Source organism: Eumetopias jubatus, unplaced genomic scaffold, assembly GCF_037043125.1.
Source record: "Eumetopias jubatus isolate StellerSeaLion01/CBP00866 unplaced genomic scaffold, mEumJub1_p1.0 scaffold_7, whole genome shotgun sequence".
NCBI classification, from domain to species: Eukaryota; Metazoa; Chordata; class Mammalia; order Carnivora; family Otariidae; genus Eumetopias; species Eumetopias jubatus.
In genome coordinates, this window is record NW_028274813.1 from 95,518,184 (window position 1) to 95,539,062 (window position 20,879).

At 36.8% G+C, this 20,879-nt stretch overlaps 1 protein-coding gene across 3 annotated transcripts in view; it reads left to right on the plus strand.

Annotated features, from left to right (window-relative positions):
• The window catches only part of UNC13C (unc-13 homolog C), a 601,702-nt gene extending 583,661 nt beyond the window's left edge, over positions 1-18,041 (plus strand). For all 3 annotated transcript variants that reach the window (XM_028100275.2, XM_088025127.1, XM_028100274.2), the window contains 3 exons: positions 12,370-12,462; positions 14,037-14,196; positions 17,756-18,041. In XM_028100275.2, coding sequence (XP_027956076.2) covers positions 12,370-12,462; positions 14,037-14,196; positions 17,756-18,041 — 539 coding nt within the window. The remainder of the gene's footprint in view (positions 1-12,369; positions 12,463-14,036; positions 14,197-17,755) is intronic.
• Positions 18,042-20,879: the final 2,838 nt, after the last annotated feature.

Here is a 20,879-nt window from a genome sequence, read left to right on the forward strand (position 1 = left end):
CGAGGGGTGCGCAGCCCCCTGGCCTGGCTTTGCTCAACTGAACTAGCTAGGCTCCTACTACTATGTGTATTGACTTCAATGACTAACAAAAAGAAAAGACGTGTTCTGAAACGCTCATGCCTCAAAATGCATCATACCCTAGTCTCTTCCTACCAATAATGAGTTGCCTGGTGTGACTACACACTGCAATATGGAAGTAATCCATCTCTTCCTTCTCTCTCGTAGGTGCTTGTGTTTGTTAGTAATCATGGTGCATGAAGAGACTTTGGAAGAGAGATGACTGATCAAGTGAAACAGTTAATGACTGATTACCTTAGAAATAGGTCTCGGGTACTAGTTAGCATTCAAAGTCAGGGTTGAAGTTGAAAATTTTCTGATCTTTTTAACTACTGATTTTCCAAGTAGGAAAAAACGATAGTGACTGGTCATATTCACATCCTACCAACTCCCCCCCCCCTTTTTTTTTTTGATGGTCTGTCCCATCAGGTGGATTTCAAAAGACCTTTTCAGAGGCAAGCTAGCTTGTCAGTTGAAAGAGACCTTAACTAAAATAAGGAGACCTACCACTGATACTGCCCAGCTAGCTCTTAAGACATTTAGCTTCCAATCCTTTATCTCTAAAAAGAGACTAGTCAAATAGTTTCCAAGGCTCTGTTTAGTTCTAACATCCTTTCATTCTAAACACTATTTATGTTTTTCAATTCTAAAATATTTCAAGTTAAGATAACTAAACTTTCCAAAAGAATTCTAAAAGGATACCCAACTGGCACAGTGACTTATTCAAAGATTTGACACATCTCAAATCTTATTAATCACTGATTAATTTCGCAGCAACATACTTCAGCATGCTATAGCCATGAAAACTCACGATGTAAAGTAGCACTATAAGATATTTTGATCAGTAATGTGGTGTATATATACAATGGACTATTACTCAGCCATTAAAAATAATGAAATCTTGCCATTTGCAACACTGTGGATGGAACTAGGATGTATTATGCTAAGCAAATAAGCCAGAGAAAGACAAATATCATATGATTTCTCTCATATTTGGAATTTAAAATAAGATAAAAACAGGGAGGCAAACCATAAGAGACTCTTAGTTCTAGAGAACAAACTGAGGGTTGCTGGAGGGGAGGTGGGAGGTGGGGAATGGGCTAAATGTAAGATGGGCATTAAGGAAGGCACTTGTTGAGATGAGCGCTGGGTATCATATGTAAATGACGAATCCTGTATTCTACTCCTGAAACCAATTCTACACTATATGTTAAATAATTTGAATTTTAAAAAATTTCAGGGAAAAAAAAAGATTTCAGTTAGTAGTAACTAAGGATAAAGCACAGAAATCTAAGAAACCGTATTGTTCCAGGAAGCAAAATTAATTTAAATATATATTTGAATGATCACTGTGGAATTTAATAGGTAAAATACTGTGGAGTTTAATAAAAAAGTTACAAATGCAAGCTAAATGTTATCACATAAAAACACATAATCTTAAGATATCCAGATGCTATCTGTCTATATAGTATGGTGTTTATCTTTGATTTCACATCTTTTCTACATTTTAGCTCAGCAAGATTTTAAGTGCCATAAAACAAAATACCAAGACAGAGTTTGCTTTTTCCTCTTTGATGTGTAAAAGGGTTGGCGCTGGGAGATAAGTAGTATTTAATGAACATCACAGCACTGTATATACTGTACCCTCTAAACCAGAGATCTGAGACCAAACCCCAGCTTTTTCATTTAGTGACTTGGACAGGTAACATCTAGGCCCCAGTTTCACCATCTGTAAAATGTATGCATTAGCTTTAATATCAAAGCAAGATCTTATAACTAAAGCACTTAGCACAATGCCTCCCGCACAGAAGTGGTCAAAACTTGTAGCTATTCATGATTACCATGAATTCCTTCAAACATATATTAAATACTGTGGAGATAGCGAGCAAAGAACAGGGAGGAAACAGGGGAAAGCACAAGAAGGGATAAGAGAAGGAAAAGAGTTCAAGTCAATAAAGCCACTTCCTGGTTCATTCGACCTTACCATCTTTGATGTTGTCTAACAACTTAGAGAACTTAATGGAGGTAGGTTACTCCTACCTGGAGTTGTAGACCTATCAGCTCTGATATTCAACTGTGGAATTGCGAGAATGGCTGTCCCTTATGAAGTCCCCATGCCTTCCCTTTGAGGGTCCCAGCAAAGAGCTATGAGAATAGATTCAAACCCCCTTCTCAGACGCTTGGGCAGTTTGGCTAAAATGGAGGGGTCACTTGAGAAGCTGTAATATTTTTCATCTAATATTTTACAGAATGCTTATTGAGGACTTGGAGTTAATTGTCACTGAATAATCATTACTAAATGTTTATAATGTTATTTATTCCCTCACAGTGTGTGCTAAAATTATGGAGGATGAGAGACTAACTCTATTAGCGTGCTTATATAATGGTATATCATAATCTGATAGTAATCAGGATCTTTTATCCTCAAAAGCTGTTCTTCTAAAAAGAACTTCAAATAAAGCAATCCTATACCATTTGCCAATGTTTTTTCACATAAGCAGTTTTCATTCCTGAGGGGGAAAGTTTGAGCTACTAATATTGGTGACAAAAGACACATTCCAGAGGCCCAGGTGTTGATTTGAGACACAACTGTCTAATTCCTATGGATTTTGAATAGACAAGATTATGTAACAGGCATAGCCTTTGATTACATTTTCATTCAGTTCTCATAAAAATTGGTAATAAAAAGCACCAAATATATTAGGTGGTTTTCATATTCCATTCCACGGGAAATGGAATCTCTTATATGTTGCTTTTCTCTTTTGAGGAAATAATTGCCTGATCTATATATATTTTCTTCAAATGCTTTTGTCCAATTCCTTTTTTTTTTTTATCCTGGGATAGACAATCAACAGATTTCACCATGTACAATTGCTGGATAATCAGATTCAAGGCTATAGCGAACCTGCCATATGGGAGGAAAAATGTCTTGCACTGTATAATACACCTGTAACTCACATCTGACTTAAGTAAGCAGCTTCCAGTTTCAGCACCTGCAAAAGTAGAAATAAGTCAGCTCAGATATATGTACATTGTGCTCACTTTGCACGGTGATGAGCGACTGTAAAAATAATTGTGCAAACTGCATCTGTGCAAAGCACTTTTGCTAATTAATAGGAAAAATTAGCATTCTGCTGTGACTCTTGGAAACATTGTCAAAAGAAACAAGACTTTTACTGTCAGTTATAAATATATAGGCAAATGAAAAAATAGTACAAAATTTAACACATTGTAATTGAAAATACTAGAAACACTGAGAAAGTGTTTCATTTCTTTTTAAAATCTTATCAAGAGTAGTTTGACTAGTACTTGCATTTTACATCTCATTGTGTAACTATAAAGAGCAAGCATCTTTTCTACACCTTGATGGAATGTCATATTCTTTCCAAAGTTTGGGTCAGTTATTGACAATGTAGCCTTTCTACTTTCAACGTCATAACATATCTCAGAGATCCTTATGTGTAAAGATTTTCCTCCAGTGTCACTTCCACTAGGACATCTTCATCTTCTTCCTCATCTATTGCCAAGAAGTTCACTTTCACTGAGTTCCCCGTCTGCTTCTCTAGTCTCTCTATTGGCAGTAGTGTCAACACTCCCACGTTCAGTAATCCTGTCAATTAACTCATTTATATTATATGCAAATTTCACTCCAGCCTTATCACTTTTTGTTTCTTTGCTGCACTTTCGTCTTTGCTGGTCAGTTCCCTCTTTTGATTGTCCATGTTTGTAAAATGTCACATGGGTTCATCACGGGGAAGCAAGGCAGCAACACAACTACACACTTTGCTGTGTGTGTAAACTGAACAGGTGAACACCAGCAGACTTGGAAAGAAGCAATGTAATTGATCACTGATGACATATCTGTTATTTATGTAGTGATTTGTGGACTAAAAAACTAGCAGCAAAGTTTGTACTTTATGCAATGATACACATTTACTACACCATGATAAGTGAAATCTGAACCTGTTTGTTGGGACACAGGTGTTATTTTACTAAACTATGGGAGTTGAAATCTGGGCATGTCACACCATGTAAAGTGAGTACTGCCTGCACATTTAATCAATGAATTGGTCCTTTAGTATCTATCAAAATAACATCATAAGTTTATTATATAATTGGAGATAAAGTGTGTGAATTATTAATATTAATATTTCCTGCCATTATGGAATATAGTTAGGAAGACAGAAAAGTATCTGTTTAATTAACTATAATACCAGGCACAGCATGACTGCTAGAGGGGTGATATAAACAGCCGGCCGTGAAAGCAGGACCTGGAGTCCTAAAGTGATGATTGTGAATAGCATGACTATTAAAGCAATAATGGCAATGATAAACGCTTTTAAACTACTTCCTAACTCCACTTGTTTAGGGTTGTGACACATTAAGAAGTCAGTTCTCAAGCCTATGTTTGACTTGATTGAGCAGTAAATTTCACATTTTGTGTTAGAAAGGGAAATGTGTATTTTTAGAGTCTAGTAAATGTTTCTACCTAGGCAGTTTCACAAAATGTTCATTCACTGCTGAATACATAAGTGTGATTTTAATGTTTTTCTCTTCCCAATGGAACTGTCCGTATCTCTCTAGGGAACACACATACACACACGCACACACACACACACACAGCAGGTACATGTAGAAGACTGCAGAAAGCAATTTGTAAAAGGGGAAAACATATCTCTGCGTTTAAACAGTACCTTTTAAAAGGTTTTAGGCAAGTCTTGTAAACTGTTACTTGTTTTAAAACAGTATTAAATTTTTCCTCCAAAATAAAGGCAGCAAACAGAAACCCAACTTTCCTAACTAGGACTTTAATATTTCCTGCCATAAAAATCTCTCAAAATCTTCAACAACACAATTAAAGACTTTAAATTAACTTGGTGATTAGAAACTCAAATGAAGAAATGACACCTCCTGGTGAGTGTCCTGACGGAAGGCTTTTCTCAATTATAAACATATTCAATCAATAACTTTCCTGGCCATCATCTCATGATGTTTACTCTGGGCAGAAACCGTCATTTCATGATGTCTACTCTGGGCTGTATCACTGCTCATAGAATACATACAAGACAAGCCATACAAGTTTTAACCTCAAACCCAAACACTGAGCAGGCTCTGATCCTTAGTAAAACAATGACAAATACGCAAACTGGATGCATGCATTTTCACTGTCCCGTAGAGGCCTTTTCCCATCAACTGTGATTTCAACAGTAGTTACAAAAACAAACAAAAAATGTTTGTTAATCAAGAAAGCTCATTTCACCAGATTCTTGGTTAATAAATGATTTTACATTATAAAGAAGGAGTTTTCCCTATTAGACATTTGAGGGCTCTAAAAATCTGCCATCTGTATTCTACTCAACCCAGAAAGTCTTAGTGAAGGAAGTAGAATTCCAAGGTTGTTGGGCAGAGCGTCCATCATTCTGGATTTATCTTCTTACAGTCTTAGATCTAGATAACCAACCATAATGTCCGTATTTTTTTCATAATTTTTATATGTGGGCATTATGCATGAATCCTCAAGGAATTTAATAACTTTGAAATATTCCCTTATTAAGAATTGAATTATCATAATAAACTTGGAAGCATTTCCTAGCAGCTGTTAAATGCAAGGCTCAAAATAGTCTATGTATTCTTTAATTATCTCTTTTTAGCCTCACCACAGTGTTACCAGATAGGTGGTTTTATCCCCACTTTAAAAATAAGAAAATGAAAGTTCATGGAGTTTTAATTATCTGTTAATGAGTGAGACCATCTGCATAATCAAAGCAGTATGATTCCATTGCCCAGGATTTTTAGTATTTGAAGAAATCAAGAATATAATTGCAGATTATTTATAGGATAAAAAAATGAACATAGTTTCATAGTAGAGGTGTTTGGACAGGGCTTCATAGGATAACAGAGAAAGGATGTCCCCAACATGTGGTTTGTCTTGGTGAAAACATGAAGAAAGTTTTCAAGAATTAGGCTAATGTGAACAGCATGGACCCACAACATGGATGAAGTAAAAGGTCATCAGAAGCATCCTAAGAAAGTGCTGGGTTTTAGGACTTGATTCATGGTACAGTGAGATGCAAGTGTCTTTCCAGAAGAGAATGGAGTGATGAGAATGATCCATCTTTTACTCAAATGAGAGGAATTATTTCCAGAAATAAATCTGACTATGCTACTTATAGCCAAAAACTTAAGAGACTTCCCAGCAGCTCTGGGATAATATCTCAACACTTCTATGGCATTCAAGGTACCAAGATTTTCATAAACGTTTCCTCTTGCTACTCTCTCATCTGTGTTCCATCCATACTAAACTACTTGCAGTTTCCAGGATGCACCATTCTGTCTGATGCATGTGATTTCGTGCTATTTCTTTGACTTCCTTTGTCTAAGAGATGAACTCCAACTCAGCCTGTAGGAAGCTCCTTAACGATTTTCTCCTCTGTGAAATCCGTAACAATAATAGTTGCTAAGAAATTAGTGTCTATATTTTGAGCCCTGTTCCTTGCCTCAAAGACTGTCTCATTGTTCCACAAAAGAGTATTGGGAAAATACTAGAAGCATTTTCATTAAAGTTATGAGCAAATCAAAAACACTAACTCTGTTAACCAAAGTCCCAACAGGTATCAGAGGGCACACCCCGATTAAGATTATTTGGAAAGGATTTAATAAAGAAACTATGTAGAAAGGTACAGGCAGGGGATATAAAGAAACCAGAAGACAGAGTGAACTATTGAACTATTACTTGCATTAACAGTAACAAAGGAAGAGGAAGCAACTAGAACCTGGAAAAATATTGTCACCTCGTGAGGGCTGCTTGAAGGAAATAATGTTTGGTTGCAGGATTCAGTTAGCACAAGGTGAGCCCACAGGAAGGAGACTAAAGAAATAAATACCTGATGTGACTCTCTTCCCTCCTTCTAATCTCTTGCCAGGGCTTCCCTGTCTCCAGACCAAATAGACACTAGACATAGAAGACACCACTGAAACTGTCAGAGAGCCTCTGAGGGCAGAAGGCAGAGTGAAAAAGGGTGGAAAATTAATTTGCAGAGCCAAATGGACGATAACAAGCATATCTACTTTAAATACTATCATGTAATATAGAAGTACAAGCCAATAAAATTAAGGAAGGCAAACAAGAGGTATAAAAACTAGAAAGGAAAAATGAAATGTTTCATTGATTAAAGATAATTTATTATATATGTGCAACACTCAAAAGAATTAAGGGCAATCTTTCATTAAAAAATTCAGTTGGGGGAGCACCTGGATGGCTCAGTTGGTTAAGCATCATTCTCTTGATTTCAGCTCAGGGTTGTGGGATCAAGCCCCACTTTGGGCTCTGCCCTGGGCGTGGAGCCTGCTTAAGATTCTCTCTCTCCTTTTCCTCTGCCCCTCTCCCCTTTCTCTCTCTCTCAAAAAAAAAAAAAAATCAGTTCGATGGATTAAAAAATTAACATACAATCATTACTAGCCTTCCTATTATCAACATAATGGAAGAAGTGGTCACATTTAAAATAGGATAAGACAAAATACCTAGGAATAAGCTTTCAAAAATATGCAACATCCTGGGGCACCTGAGTGGTGGACTCATTTAAGTGTCTGACTCATGGTCGTGAGATCAAGCCCCATGTCAGGCTCTGCACCCAGCAAGGAGTCTACTTGAGATTCTCTCCCTCTACCCCTGCCATTCATGTTTGTGTGCTCTCTCTCTCTCTCTCAAATAAATAAATCATTTAAAAAAAGCCTTTAAAAAATATGTAACATTCACACAAAGAAAAATGTAAAACATAATTGAAGTACACAAAAGACTTGAATAACAGGAAGTTATATTCTATTCTTGAATAGGAAGACTTCATAAGGATATCACCAACTTAGGTATAATATAAAACTATCTTATTTTCCCAAAAAAGTTCTCACCTTTGCTTGTGAGCCCCACTTTCTACTGCATGGATGCCTCCTTTACTGATATCACAATCCAGGTCTGTACCCTATTAGTTACTTGGACCATTAGCAAGTTATTCAGATTTTTAAGACCTATTCCTGCTCACATTAAATTCTAATCACTTATTAGATTCAAATCTCTCCTTATCTCCCCACAAGCAGGTGAAAATTGTGATGCTAGCAGTAAGGAAGGTGTGGACTTCTCTTAACTGTACCTTTCTTCTTCCCTTTGGTGATAGTTTGTGTGTTGTGGAGGAAAAAGGAAGGAGAGGGAAAAGACAGCTGACTACTTAACTTCAGTAGTGATCATTTGTAGTCACTGTCTGCTTAAGGGTCATTGTCTATTTGGCTAATGCTAAGGGCTGTTCCAGTTCATTGTCTTTGGGGAAGCAGAAGTTCTCTAGAGATGGCTGGTGTGAGACTCATTTCCAAATAGATCCTTGGGGCATTAATGGACTTTTCCAAGGGTCCAGACTTGCCCTCTTATTCCTGATGCACCTCACCTGTTTCATCTTGCCACATTCTTCTGAGGTGCATGCATCTTTGCCCCATCTGTGACAATCCCTGACAAGGCTATAGCCCACGACCGCATCTTCCTTCCCTTTCTTGTGCCCAACTCTGGCACTTTGAGCACATTCAGGAACCATTTCTCATACTTCCTAGCAGCCATGGATTTAAGGAGGTAGTCCTGGCACACACTGTGGCTGGTTGTCCCCTATTTGGCTCAGGTCATATTGTCTGCTAAGTAAGCAACCAATTCAAAGCTGAAATAACCATCTCGCTTCCAAGGATTAGGAGTATTTCTCTGGGAGTTTTCTTCCCTTTACCTGAGGTAAAACAAACAAAACAAAACAAAATGAACAACCATTTCCTATCCTCCCCTCACTTTCTATCCTTTAAACCTTTTATTATCAAATGACTGGGATGGGCGGGGTTGTTGGGCGGGGTCCTTTTGGTGAACTGGCTCTCATCAGGTCTTGTTGAAAGGTTCTGGCCCAAATCAGTGATCCTCTGAAGGTATAAACTGGGTCTCTCAGAGCCTTTTATTTTCAGCTTTGGTTATTAGCCATTCATTTATATGTTTTTAAAAAATAAGATTCTTGTTAGTCTCATATATTGCATAAAAATTATTAAGATCTCTGTGGGACAACTCATGGATTGGAAGAAAAAATATTGTTAAAATATGCATACTACCAAAAGTAATCTACAGATTTAATGCAATGCCTATCAAAATGCTGATAGCATTTTTTACAGAACTAGGACAAATAATCCTAAAATTTGTATGGAACCACAAAAGACCCCCAAATAGCCAAAGCAATCTTGAAAAAGAACAAAACTGGAGGTATCACAATCCCAGATTTCAAGACATACTACAAAGCAGTAGTAATCAAAACAATATGGTACTGGCATAAAAATAGACACACAGATCAATGAAACAGAAAAGAAAACCCAAAAATAAACCCGCAATTATATGGTCAAAGCAGGAAAGAATATCCAACTGGAAAAAGACAGTCTCTTCAACAAATGATGTTGGGAAAACTGGACAGCAACATGCCAAAGAATGAAATTGGACCACTTTCTTATACCATACACAAAAATGAACTCAAAATGGATTAAAGGCCTAAATATGAGACCTGAAACCATAAAAATCCTAGAAAAGAGCACAAGTAGTAATTTCTCTGATACTGACCATAGCAACATTTTTTTCCCCAAATATGTCTCCTGAGGCAAGGGAAACAAAGAAAAAATAAACTGTTGGGACTACATCATAATAAAAACTTCTTCACAGCAAAGGAAACAACAAAATGCAAAAGTGACCTACTGAATGGAAGAAGATCTTTGCAAATGACATATCTGATAAAGGGTTAGTATCCAGAAGATATAAAGAACTTAACTCCACACCAAAAACAAACAAACAAAAAAACCCAGAAATAATCCAATTAAAAAATGGACAAAAGACATGAACAGACATTTCTCCAAAAAAATACATACCGATGCCCAACAGACACATGGAAATATGATCAACATCACTCATCATCAGGGAAATGCACATCAAAACCACAATAAGATATTACCATTCTTGTCAGAATGGCTAAAATTTAAAAAATAAGAAGCAACAAGTGTAGGCAAGGATGTGGAGAAAAAGGAACCCTCTTACACTGTTGGTGGGAATGCAGACTGCTGTAGTCACTCTGGAAAACAGTATGGAGGTTCCTCAAGAAGTTAAAAATAGAACTACCTTATGATACAGCAATCACACTACTTGGTATTTACCCAAAAAATATGAAAACAGTAATTCAAAGGGATAGATGCACCCTGATGTTTACAGCAGCATTATTTACAATAGCCAAGTTATGAAAGAAGCCCAAGTGTCTGTTGACTGATGAGCGGATAAAGATGTGGTATGTGTGTGTGTGTGTGTGTGTGTGTGTGTGTGTGTATGTGTTTGTGTGTATGTATGTATGTATATATGTGTGTGTGTATATATGTATGTGTACTATATATATAGTGTATGTGTATATATATAATATTCCATATATACATATGGAATATTATTCAGCCATAAGAAAGAATGAGATCTTGCCATTTGCAACAACATGGATGGATCTAGAGGGCATAATGTAAAGTGAAATAAGTCAATCAGAGTCAATCAGAGAAAGGCAAACACCATATGATTTTACTCATATGTGGAATTTAGAAAACAAAACAAATGAACAACAACAAAAAAGAAACTGAAAAACCAACTTTTAACTACAGAGAACAAAGTGATGGATGGCAGAGGGGAGGAGGGGGTTGGGTGAAGTAGGTGATGGGGATGAAGAGTACAGTGAGTAGTGTCGTAGTTTTGTTGAAGCACTGTATTATATACCTCAAACTAATATAATGTTAAATGTTAATTACACTGGAACTTAAAATTTTTTTAAATAAATAAGAATCTGCTTTAGGGGCACCTGGGTGGCTCAGATTGTTAAGCATCTGCCTTCGGCTCAGGTCATGATCCCAGGGTCCTGGGATGGAGCCCCACATCGGGCTTCCTGCTCAGCGGGGAGTCTGCTTCTCCCCCTCCCCCTGCTTCTCTCCCTGCTCATGCTCTCTCTCTCTCTCTCTCTGTATCTCTGTGTCTCAAATGAATAAATAAAAATATCTTTAAAAAAAAAAGAATCTGCTTTAAAAAATCTCTATGGGACAAAATTAAAGTTCCACCTACTTTGACAAGTAAATTTAACTTATGGAAATTACACTATAAACTTGTAAATATGAATAAGTATTTATTATAGTTTGTTTATAATAGCAAAAGATCAGAAACCAAAACATGGTTAAATAAATTATGGTATATTCACATAATGGAATAAAGGCCAAACATTATAAAATATGTTTTAAATATTTCCGTGTTTCAATTATCTGTAAACGTTTCAGTGATTCACTTTCGTGCAACTACTCATTGAACATTTACTTTGTAGTTAGTGCTGTGCTATTCCAGGCTATCTTAAAGAACAAGGGAGAGCTTTATACATATTGAAATGGAATGATCTATGCAGTTTTAGGTGAAAAGATAAAGGTGAGTTTAAGGATAGTTAGAACGTATGCCCCTATATGTGGAAAAAATATGTATGTTCATAGATGTTAATACATGGGTATATATTAAGACGTTGGTGTTATTATCCCTATTTTACAAATAAGAAACCAGACTTGAGAATATGGCAAAATCTGATCAGAAAACGAGTAGGGGTATAACTATGATTTGAATTTGAAATTATCTGACCCCAAATCACAGGGACTTTCCAATACAGCATGTTAACCCTAGACTAACCTTTACCAGGAGAGAATGGACTACACCTTTTTACACCATCAGTAGACCTTGCAAATATACATTATAGATATTGCAGCATATAGATATAGGTATTGCAGCACTGTGTTCATATGTTGGTCTCTCCTGGCCTACTTGGGGCTTCATGAAAGCAGATGTTCTACAGACCCATCTTTGTGGCCCCAGTGCTTTGGCAGGGCACATTGTAGAAAAGCTCTTTTAGGCATGAAAGACAATAACACACCTTTGTACATAAGCAATGAATAGAGCTCAATTGGGCCTAATAAGGCAACGGCAAGTTCTTCTAACCATACTACTACTAACAGGGTGTCTTATTATATGTGAGCACCATATGAAATTTTAGCTCAGTGGGCTAAATATGATTATACCAAAGCCTCAAACCTGCAGAGCAAATTTAATTTAATGAACATTTATCAATACCTATTATGTGCTATTAACGAAAAGAACCATTCGTTTCCATGAACTCACTTTCAAGTCCCTTATGCAGAAAATGTACATGTCTATTATTAAAGTAGCCTGGAAGTTTGAGCCAGTAAATGTCTACTTATTTGCAGGTCGCCCCTCCAAAGATTCAGTGGGTCAGATATCTGTTCATGTGGACATCACCGCTACCCCAGGAACTGGAGAGCATAAAGTCACTGTAAAAGGTATATATCGAGTCCAGATAGACCAAACAAGCCTAGTGGACTTTAACCTTTGCAATAACATAAACAAATGTAATTTTTTCTTAGCTCTGTTTTTAAAAATATTTAATGATTTTAGCGCATGCTCATAATTTTTTCATGAAACCAGAACTTTTGATCTAAAGCTGAAAAAAATCAATGGTACAGGTATTTAGCCTACATTATCTGAAGTATCTAAATGGTTTAAAAACATTGGAGATTACATTTCAAACCAGTATACATTGAACATTTTCTCTTGTTGATGCTAGGATATACATTGAACATTAGGGCTATGGTTGGCTCCATAACTAGTCAAATTTTATATGTTAGGTCAGTATGTTCTTAGTATTCACATTATCTACCTATTTACTTCTTTTTCGATGTGATTTGCAACAACGGGCTTGATTTTTTTAATGATTAGTTCAATCTATTGGTTTTAGATTGCAAAAATATAATCTGAATGCTGGGGTCATTTCAAAGGTGAAATTTAATGGTTAATTTTGCTCAATAGAACCATATTCTAGGTGCGCCTGGGTGGCTCAGTCAGTTAAGAGGCTGCCTTCGGCTCAGGTCATGATCCCAGGGTCCTGGGATTGAGCCCCGCATCGGGCTCCCTGCTCAGCGGAGAGCCTGCTTCTCCCTCTCCCTCTGTCTGCCATTCTGCCTACTTGTGCTATCTCTGTTAAATAAATAAATAAAAATCTTTTTGTTTTAAAAAAAGAACCATATTCTACTTTATATTATTATAGACTTAGTCACAATATCCACCTCATTAAAAACCATGGCCTTCTGAAACATTTTAAAATTGCATTACCTGATGTATGTTTGCATTATAAAAGTAACACAGTTTATAGTCTATAATAGATTATGTACAGTGTTGGTAAGTGGGCATGCCTACACTTGCCAGTGTCTTTAAATATTTTTCAAAAATATTTTGACACTACAGATCAAATGCCCAAAGTTCTGTGAACTTTTACAATAACTACTTTAATTATAATATATATATTTTAACATTTTCAAAGGATGACAAAAGTAGACATATAAGAATGCACATTTAAGAATTATTTATGATGCCTGAAGTTAGGAAACAGCCATACCATTTAAGAATAAGTTATTGGTTAAACATAGGATATAATATCCATATAGTAGAATATTTGCAATTGGAAAACATATAATGAATTAGAAAGATATCCATGATAGACTTTAAAAAATATAACTTGTAAGGCGACGAACCATGAGAGACTGTGGACTCTGAGAAACAAACTGAGGGGTCTAGAGGGGAGGGGGGTGGGGGGATGGGTTAGCCTGGTGATGGGTATTAAAGAGGGCACGTTCTGCATGGAGCACTGGGTGTTATACGCCAACAATGAATCATGGAGCACTACATCCAAAACTAATGATGTAATGTATGGTGATTAACCTAACATAATAAAAAAGAAAGGAGATCTCATACATAAAAAAATAAATAAATTAAATAACTCTAAGGACCAAAGGGGAAGATAAGATTCCATACATTTGTTTGCTAACATTTTTCATTCCTTTCCCTCTGTGGTTTTTAGTGATTGCTATTAATGACCTAAACTGGCAGACCACTGCAATGTTCCGGCCCTTTGTGGAAGTTTGTATACTGGGACCTAACCTTGGAGACAAGAAGAGAAAACAAGGCACCAAGACAAAAAGCAACACATGGTCACCAAAGTACAATGAAACATTTCAATTGTAAGTCAGGACCCGACTCACCTATTCAACCAGGCAATAGTCATTATACAGCTTAAACTTACTGAGAGGTTCAGGGTGGGAATGGCACTGGGCTTTGCGAAAGAAAGCAAAGCCTATAGGCTGATGTATTCCTGTTCACCCCTGATCCCAGCAAATTAAGACAGCTATGTTTTTAGTTCCCTTCCATTGCTCAATAGATGTTCAGTGCCTACCATGCATCAAGCACTGTTGTAGGAATTTGGTATGAATAACAGAAGGTCTGCTGTCATAGAAGTTACTTTCTAGAAATGAATAACATCATTGATGAGAAACATCAAAATCACAAATAAGCAAAAATTAATCATAGGGTAGTACTATACAGAGAATTAAAACAGGCTGATGTAATAGATTGGTTGATTGGCTGTTCAGAAAAGCCTCTCTGAGCACATGACTTTTAAATCGAAACCTGAGGGGAAAAAGAAGAACCAGGCATGCAAGCACGACGGTGGAGAGCATCTCAGGCCAAGCAAAATGGCTAGCGCAGAGACTAAGGCAGGAGCACACTTGGCATATTTAAGAAACAGTATACAGTGGGCAAGGGAGTTTGAAGAAGTGGCCAGAGTACGGTACAGAGTAAAGGTGCACAGGACTTTGCTGTCAGGGTAAAGGAGACTAGGTAACATTCTAAGTTCAATCGGAGGCCTTGAAGAATTTTCAGATAAGAACATGAATGATCTGATTTATATCTTTAAATGATTATTCTGTTTGCTATATTAAAAAAAATGATGGGAAAACAAGAGCAAACATGTGGCGCCTGGGTGGCTCAGTTGTTAAGCGTCTGCCTTCGGCTCGGGTCATGATCCCAGGGTCCTGGGATCGAGCCCCTCATCGGGCTCCCTGCTCCGCGGGAAGCCTGCTTCTCCCTCTCCCACTCCCCCTGCTTGTGTTCCCTCTCTCGCTGTGTCTCCCTCTCTCTGTCAAATAAATAAAATCTTAAAAAAAAAAAAGAGCAAACATGTAAAGATGAGTTAGAAGGCTATTGCAGTTAGTCCAGGCAAGAGAGAATACTGACTCGCAGATGGTAGTAGCGAAATGGAGGTAAGCAGTAGAGAGATGGAAAGAAGTGGAAAGATTCTGGTTATGTACTGGAAGTAGCTTCTCTAGAACTTGCAGTCGACAGGAGGTAGCACATGAAAGAGTATATAAGTTAGGTTTCTGAAAATAATTTAGGATATTTCATCAAGACAGCCTTATTTACAAAGGAATTTACTAGGATGTGAGAATCGAAGGACTATAAGCAATAGTGACGTAAACTGGGGCTACTAGTGGTCAAGCTTTTACCCCTACTATGCATGTAGGAGAGGAAGATTAGTTACTAAAACTGGGGGAAAAACAACTTCATGTGTCATCAGCCACCTCAAAAAGAGCAGTGGCCTTGCCATGGAGGCAAACAGTACCCTAGAGGAAGCATCACACACAAGGGGCCAGGGAAATAGACTCTGACCTCATCCTCATCATTACTTCTGATTTCCTGAAGGGGCTCCCTCTTGGCCCAAACCACCTGGAAGCCACAGTATGAAGAAACTCTACTGATCCAGTCCTTACAGGTCAGCATTCTATTGCAAAGTACAAGGAAAAGGATGCAAAGTATATCCAGTTGAGGCAAATGAAAGTTATCTGGCACCGAATGAAATCAAAGATGACCTCTAGGTTTTGGGCTAAGCAATTGGGTAGATAGTGATTTCCTGAGATGGGAGAGTTGGGACAAGAGATGAGGAGATCAAAGATTGTTTTAAACATAATAATTTGGAGATGCCTAAGGTACATTCCAGAAGGGATATCCAATGTATAGTTGGATCTAACTTGAGAATTATCTGCATATAGATATAATTGCATAAATCTAGATGAGCTGACTCAGGGATGAAGACAGGAGGACCCAGGACCAAGCCTTTGGGGTTTACACATGCACACACACTTAGCTTACCAAAACAGTTTCTCACTGGCTTGGTTCTTTGCTTGTCTCACATTCTTAGTTTCCCGCAGACTTTTCAGCACACTAAGTTCTGAATATTAAACTCTATCACCACTCATTAAAACTTAACCATCCTACCACAGCTCTTAAAATGGCTGTAATAGATTAATCATATTCATAATCCCTGCTAATAAACCAGCTCACAAGATTCCATGTATCTACTCCTCTAAATGACACACAAAAAATGTGATCCAGTTAAAATGTCTTCTAAAAGTTTCTAGGAATTACTTGACTCATGCAAAATTGAGATATAACACTGTGAGGTACTAAAACCATGCACGATTCTGGGAAAAGGCAGCATTTTGATGCATCTTAATTCACGAGAAGATCTGGCTCCTATCAAATTTTGCTCTCCTGTTCTTACCCATCAGGCTTCCATTTTCTCTCACTTTATTTCAGGTTGTCTCTAAAATAAGTGCACACTTCAGTTATTGGTGTTGCTCGGAAACAAAAGTTTGACTCTGCAAAATGATCTAAAAAAGTCACTTAGAAAAGGAAGGGATTTGGAAGCTCGTACTGCTGAGGAACAGATGTGCATTCATTAGAAAGTCAAGGAGATCTGAGGATGAAGTAAAATAAGGGGCAGGGGAGGATTATTCTCAGTGTATTACCTCTCAGCCTTCTTCATTAGTAAGCTCAGTTCTGCACTGCCAAGTTGGTATTAGTCGAGACCATCCTCAGACCCACACTTGACAGGTGTCTAACTGTCGCCATCGGAAAGAACTGGCATTGAAGCACCACGCTCTGCTAGAACTGATTTACTCTGGAGATTTGTATCTAATTTGGCATCTTGTGAATAGTCTTGTTGTCTTTGTTAGCTTGATAGTCTGTATTGTGTATTCCCCCGAGAAAAGGCTCCTAGATATAAGAGCTTATCCAGGATTCTGAGATAAGGAAAAGAGAATGTAATAATTGATATTGAAATGGCATAGAAATTCTGGCAAGAACTACTACCCCTTTTCCTTGGTCTAGCGCCCACGATCCCTACCAACCCCATCCTACTCCTATATCAGTAGGAAGACCACACCTCCAAGAATTAAGTATAAGGTATTTTAATTAATGTTTCTGTTAATATGCTTAATATCAGGAGAGTAAAGCATACTCAGATTGATGTCCTTTTTTTTTTTAAGATTTTATTATTTATTTGACAGAGACACAGCGAGAGAGGGAACACAAGCAGGGGGGGCGGGAGAGGGAGCAGCAGGCTCCCCGCGGAGCTGGGAGCCCAATGCGGGGCTCGATCCCAGGACCCTGGGATCATGACCTGAGCCGAAAGCAGACGCTTAACCATCTGAGCCACCCAGGCGCCCCGGATGTCCTATTTCTATATAGGCAAAGAAGTTTTTAACTTAGATTGCTAAGCAATATCTATGTAAAAACAATCTAAAATGGAAATGATATTTGCATCAGAGTTAAAATACATGATACTCCATTTTGCCAAATTATATGCTGAGGAAGGGAGAAAACTTTTAACAGTATTTTAGAACCACATCGATCCCTAGGTGAAGTCAAGGTTTTGCTCAAAATTCTTATTTTTAATCCACACAGCATTCTGGGTAATGAAAACCGGCCCGGGGCCTATGAACTTCATCTCTCAGTTAAAGATTACTGCTTTGCCAGAGAAGATCGAATTATCGGAATGACGGTAATTCAGCTACAGAACATAGCAGAAAAGGGAAGCTATGGGGCATGGTATCCCCTTCTGAAAAATGTCTCTATGGATGAAACTGGTTTGACTATCCTTAGAATACTCTCTCAGAGGACCAGTGATGACGTGGCTAAAGAATTTGTAAGACTGAAATCTGAAACGAGATCTGCTGAAGAGAGTGCTTGAAACAAATACTGCAAGATATCATCTTTGAGAATTCATAAACTCTGACTACTGCATGCATGTGCAAATACATGGGAATGTTTAGTTCACTACGTTTCAGTGTTTGCCAGTACTCAAGTACAATGTCTACAAAGTATGTGGAAAACCAATTCTGGTCTTTGGGAAATAAATGTTCCATGAAGTGCCAAAATTATGATGTAAAGTGAAATATCCAGAGTATCTTTTAAAATGTTTCATTTCATTACCAATTTCTCATCCTTTAAACATACTAAAAAAACAAGTCATTTTTTCAGTTTGTCCATTGTCTTTGTTCAATTCACTTGTATTGCCCATAGATCAAAAAGCATTTGTTACCAAATTCTGTTTTATTTAGACTTACCTCATTGTAGATGTCATACAAGTAACTTTTTCTATCATAACTAGAAATATAGTCACTTCTAGAAAGTGTTTGTAATTTTATAGTTGCAGATCTATTGTGATGATTTTTGCATACAAATTAAAATAGAAAAGGTGGGAAATATTTTATGCCGACCAGTTTCCAACCTTTCTGAAATATCACTGTGAAGAAATGCTATTAAAGCAAACTTATACAAAGCAATGCTAAATAGAGTTTGTTAACAATGTTTGATATATTGACAAAACTTTGTTCTTTAAAACTGCCAAGGTCACATCACATTTGTAAAAAAAAAAAAAGGTAATACATTTACCATCTAGCATTATGTCTTGGCTTTACCAAATGTCATTCTTTAGAAAGTCATAGGATTAAGGGTCTAGAGATGCAATGGAGGGTTTGTTTCTTCAAATTACCTATAATAAATAACTATACTGTTAGTGTTTCACCTCTGACAGTTATGACTATCTCCTTATTTACTTAGCACTTTACTCAGTTAAATGCTTTTTTCTTTTAAAAAAATATTCGACGATTTATACTGAATGCAGCATTACTATATATTGCACTGGAGCAAAAAGACATGTCTTCATTTATTTAGTGAAAAATATAAACTAAGATCTGAAGAAACTGCTTATAATTTTGTAACATGTTATTTACAAGCCCAAAATGCATCAGATACAATAGGAAAACAACTTAATACAGCTTGGTACATTAAAATAGAACTAGATCGGATTTTGAATATGAAATAGTTTATGAATATTTGCATTTTCTGTATTTTTATGGTTTGGCTTTTTAGAGTCTGTATCTAAATACTTGGCTGTAGAACAGTACCTTGTAATTGTAACTTCTGGTCATAACTGTTAGTGGACAACATACACATGTAGAAACAAGAACCTGTTACAGTGATTATGTTTTGTGAACAAGCTGGTCTGCTATGTTAAGGACAGAAATGACTGGTATCATGACTCTCAGAACCATTTTGCTACTGGGTGTGAAAACAGACCAGTGAGATCCACTAATTCATGTTAAATTGTTAGGCAATTGCTTTGTTAATGACTTCTCCAAATGCATAGTACAATGCTATCCTCCGGCATATGCATTAATAAATGGATGTATATTGAACACACACAACACTATTCTCTGCCTTTTTATTTCATTTATGCAGCATAAATTCATCCCTTAGGAATAAAAACCCCAGACTCTTTTTACTGGAGAGAACACTTTTCACATTATTTGGTTCTAATGTCTCATTAAAATTTGAGAAAATTTTCCCAGGTGTTGTGTTCATGGAAACAGCTACCTATTAAAAATAATGACACCGAACATAAGGAAGAACTAAGGTATCCACCTGTATATCTCTGAATATTGTTAAGCCCCCCAAGGAAAATGAACATTTAACATATGAACAAGCAACATTCTTAAATAAAAACTTATGTTACAAAAGGTTTTATTATTTGATTGAATGATTAATTCTAGAATCATCTTACAATGATTTTACAGAACATCGACTTGAGCTCTTTAGGAGCACACTGTCATAAAGCATGATACACTTGAAGAAATGGCAGTGTGGATTCACATTGATCACTTATGAGCTAAGTATTTTTTTCCAGTATTTAATTGAATCTATTCATTCTATCTCTTTTTTTATACAACAGTATACAATATATATATCAAATGCTAATGGTGGCATTGTGAATTGAGTCTATTTATTAATATCACAAAGTACAGGTAATAATTTCTAAATTCTGCAGGCTCTGTTGTTTCTCCCAAGACACAAGCATTTCTGTTATCTCCAAAACAAAGCTTGTTGTGTTTACATACCCAAATTAGTAATCACAGCATCACTGTCAACTGTAGGATCCATTACAATGTGTGATAACTTATTTATCTTATTCTAGATAAGATGCACAAAGTTGAAGCTCTGTTATTCATCTACAGATAAACCTCACATTAGAAGTTCTTAAAGAAACACATGAAGATCAAATTTGGCCAAAATGAAGTACTTAAAACCATAGTGGAGCCCTTACTAATTTAAAAGAACTCTGATGAATGATCATTTAAGTAATCAGATGTCCCCATCACAACCCGCTCTAATGCATCTATTTCTAGGATAATTTATATATTGAATTTCCCTTAAATGAGGCACATTTATAAATGACAATTCTAGCCTCGTGTTTTTCATTTGGCTTTTTTGGGAAAAAAGAATGTTTGAAGCGAGCTTTACTGTCAAAGGTACGACTGCACTACCTTTTTTGTGAATAGAATAGCTTCAATCTTTATACTTCAATAAAAATAATCCTTTATACAGGAGTCAGAAACTATCCGTGGGTGGATGTCTGATTTGTCTGATTCCCCCATTACCACTTGCAGAATTCTTGGACACACAGGGAGGGGACGGCTTTCCCTGGCACTACCTGTGCTTATATTCACTCCAGTCCTTTGTTTGAAAC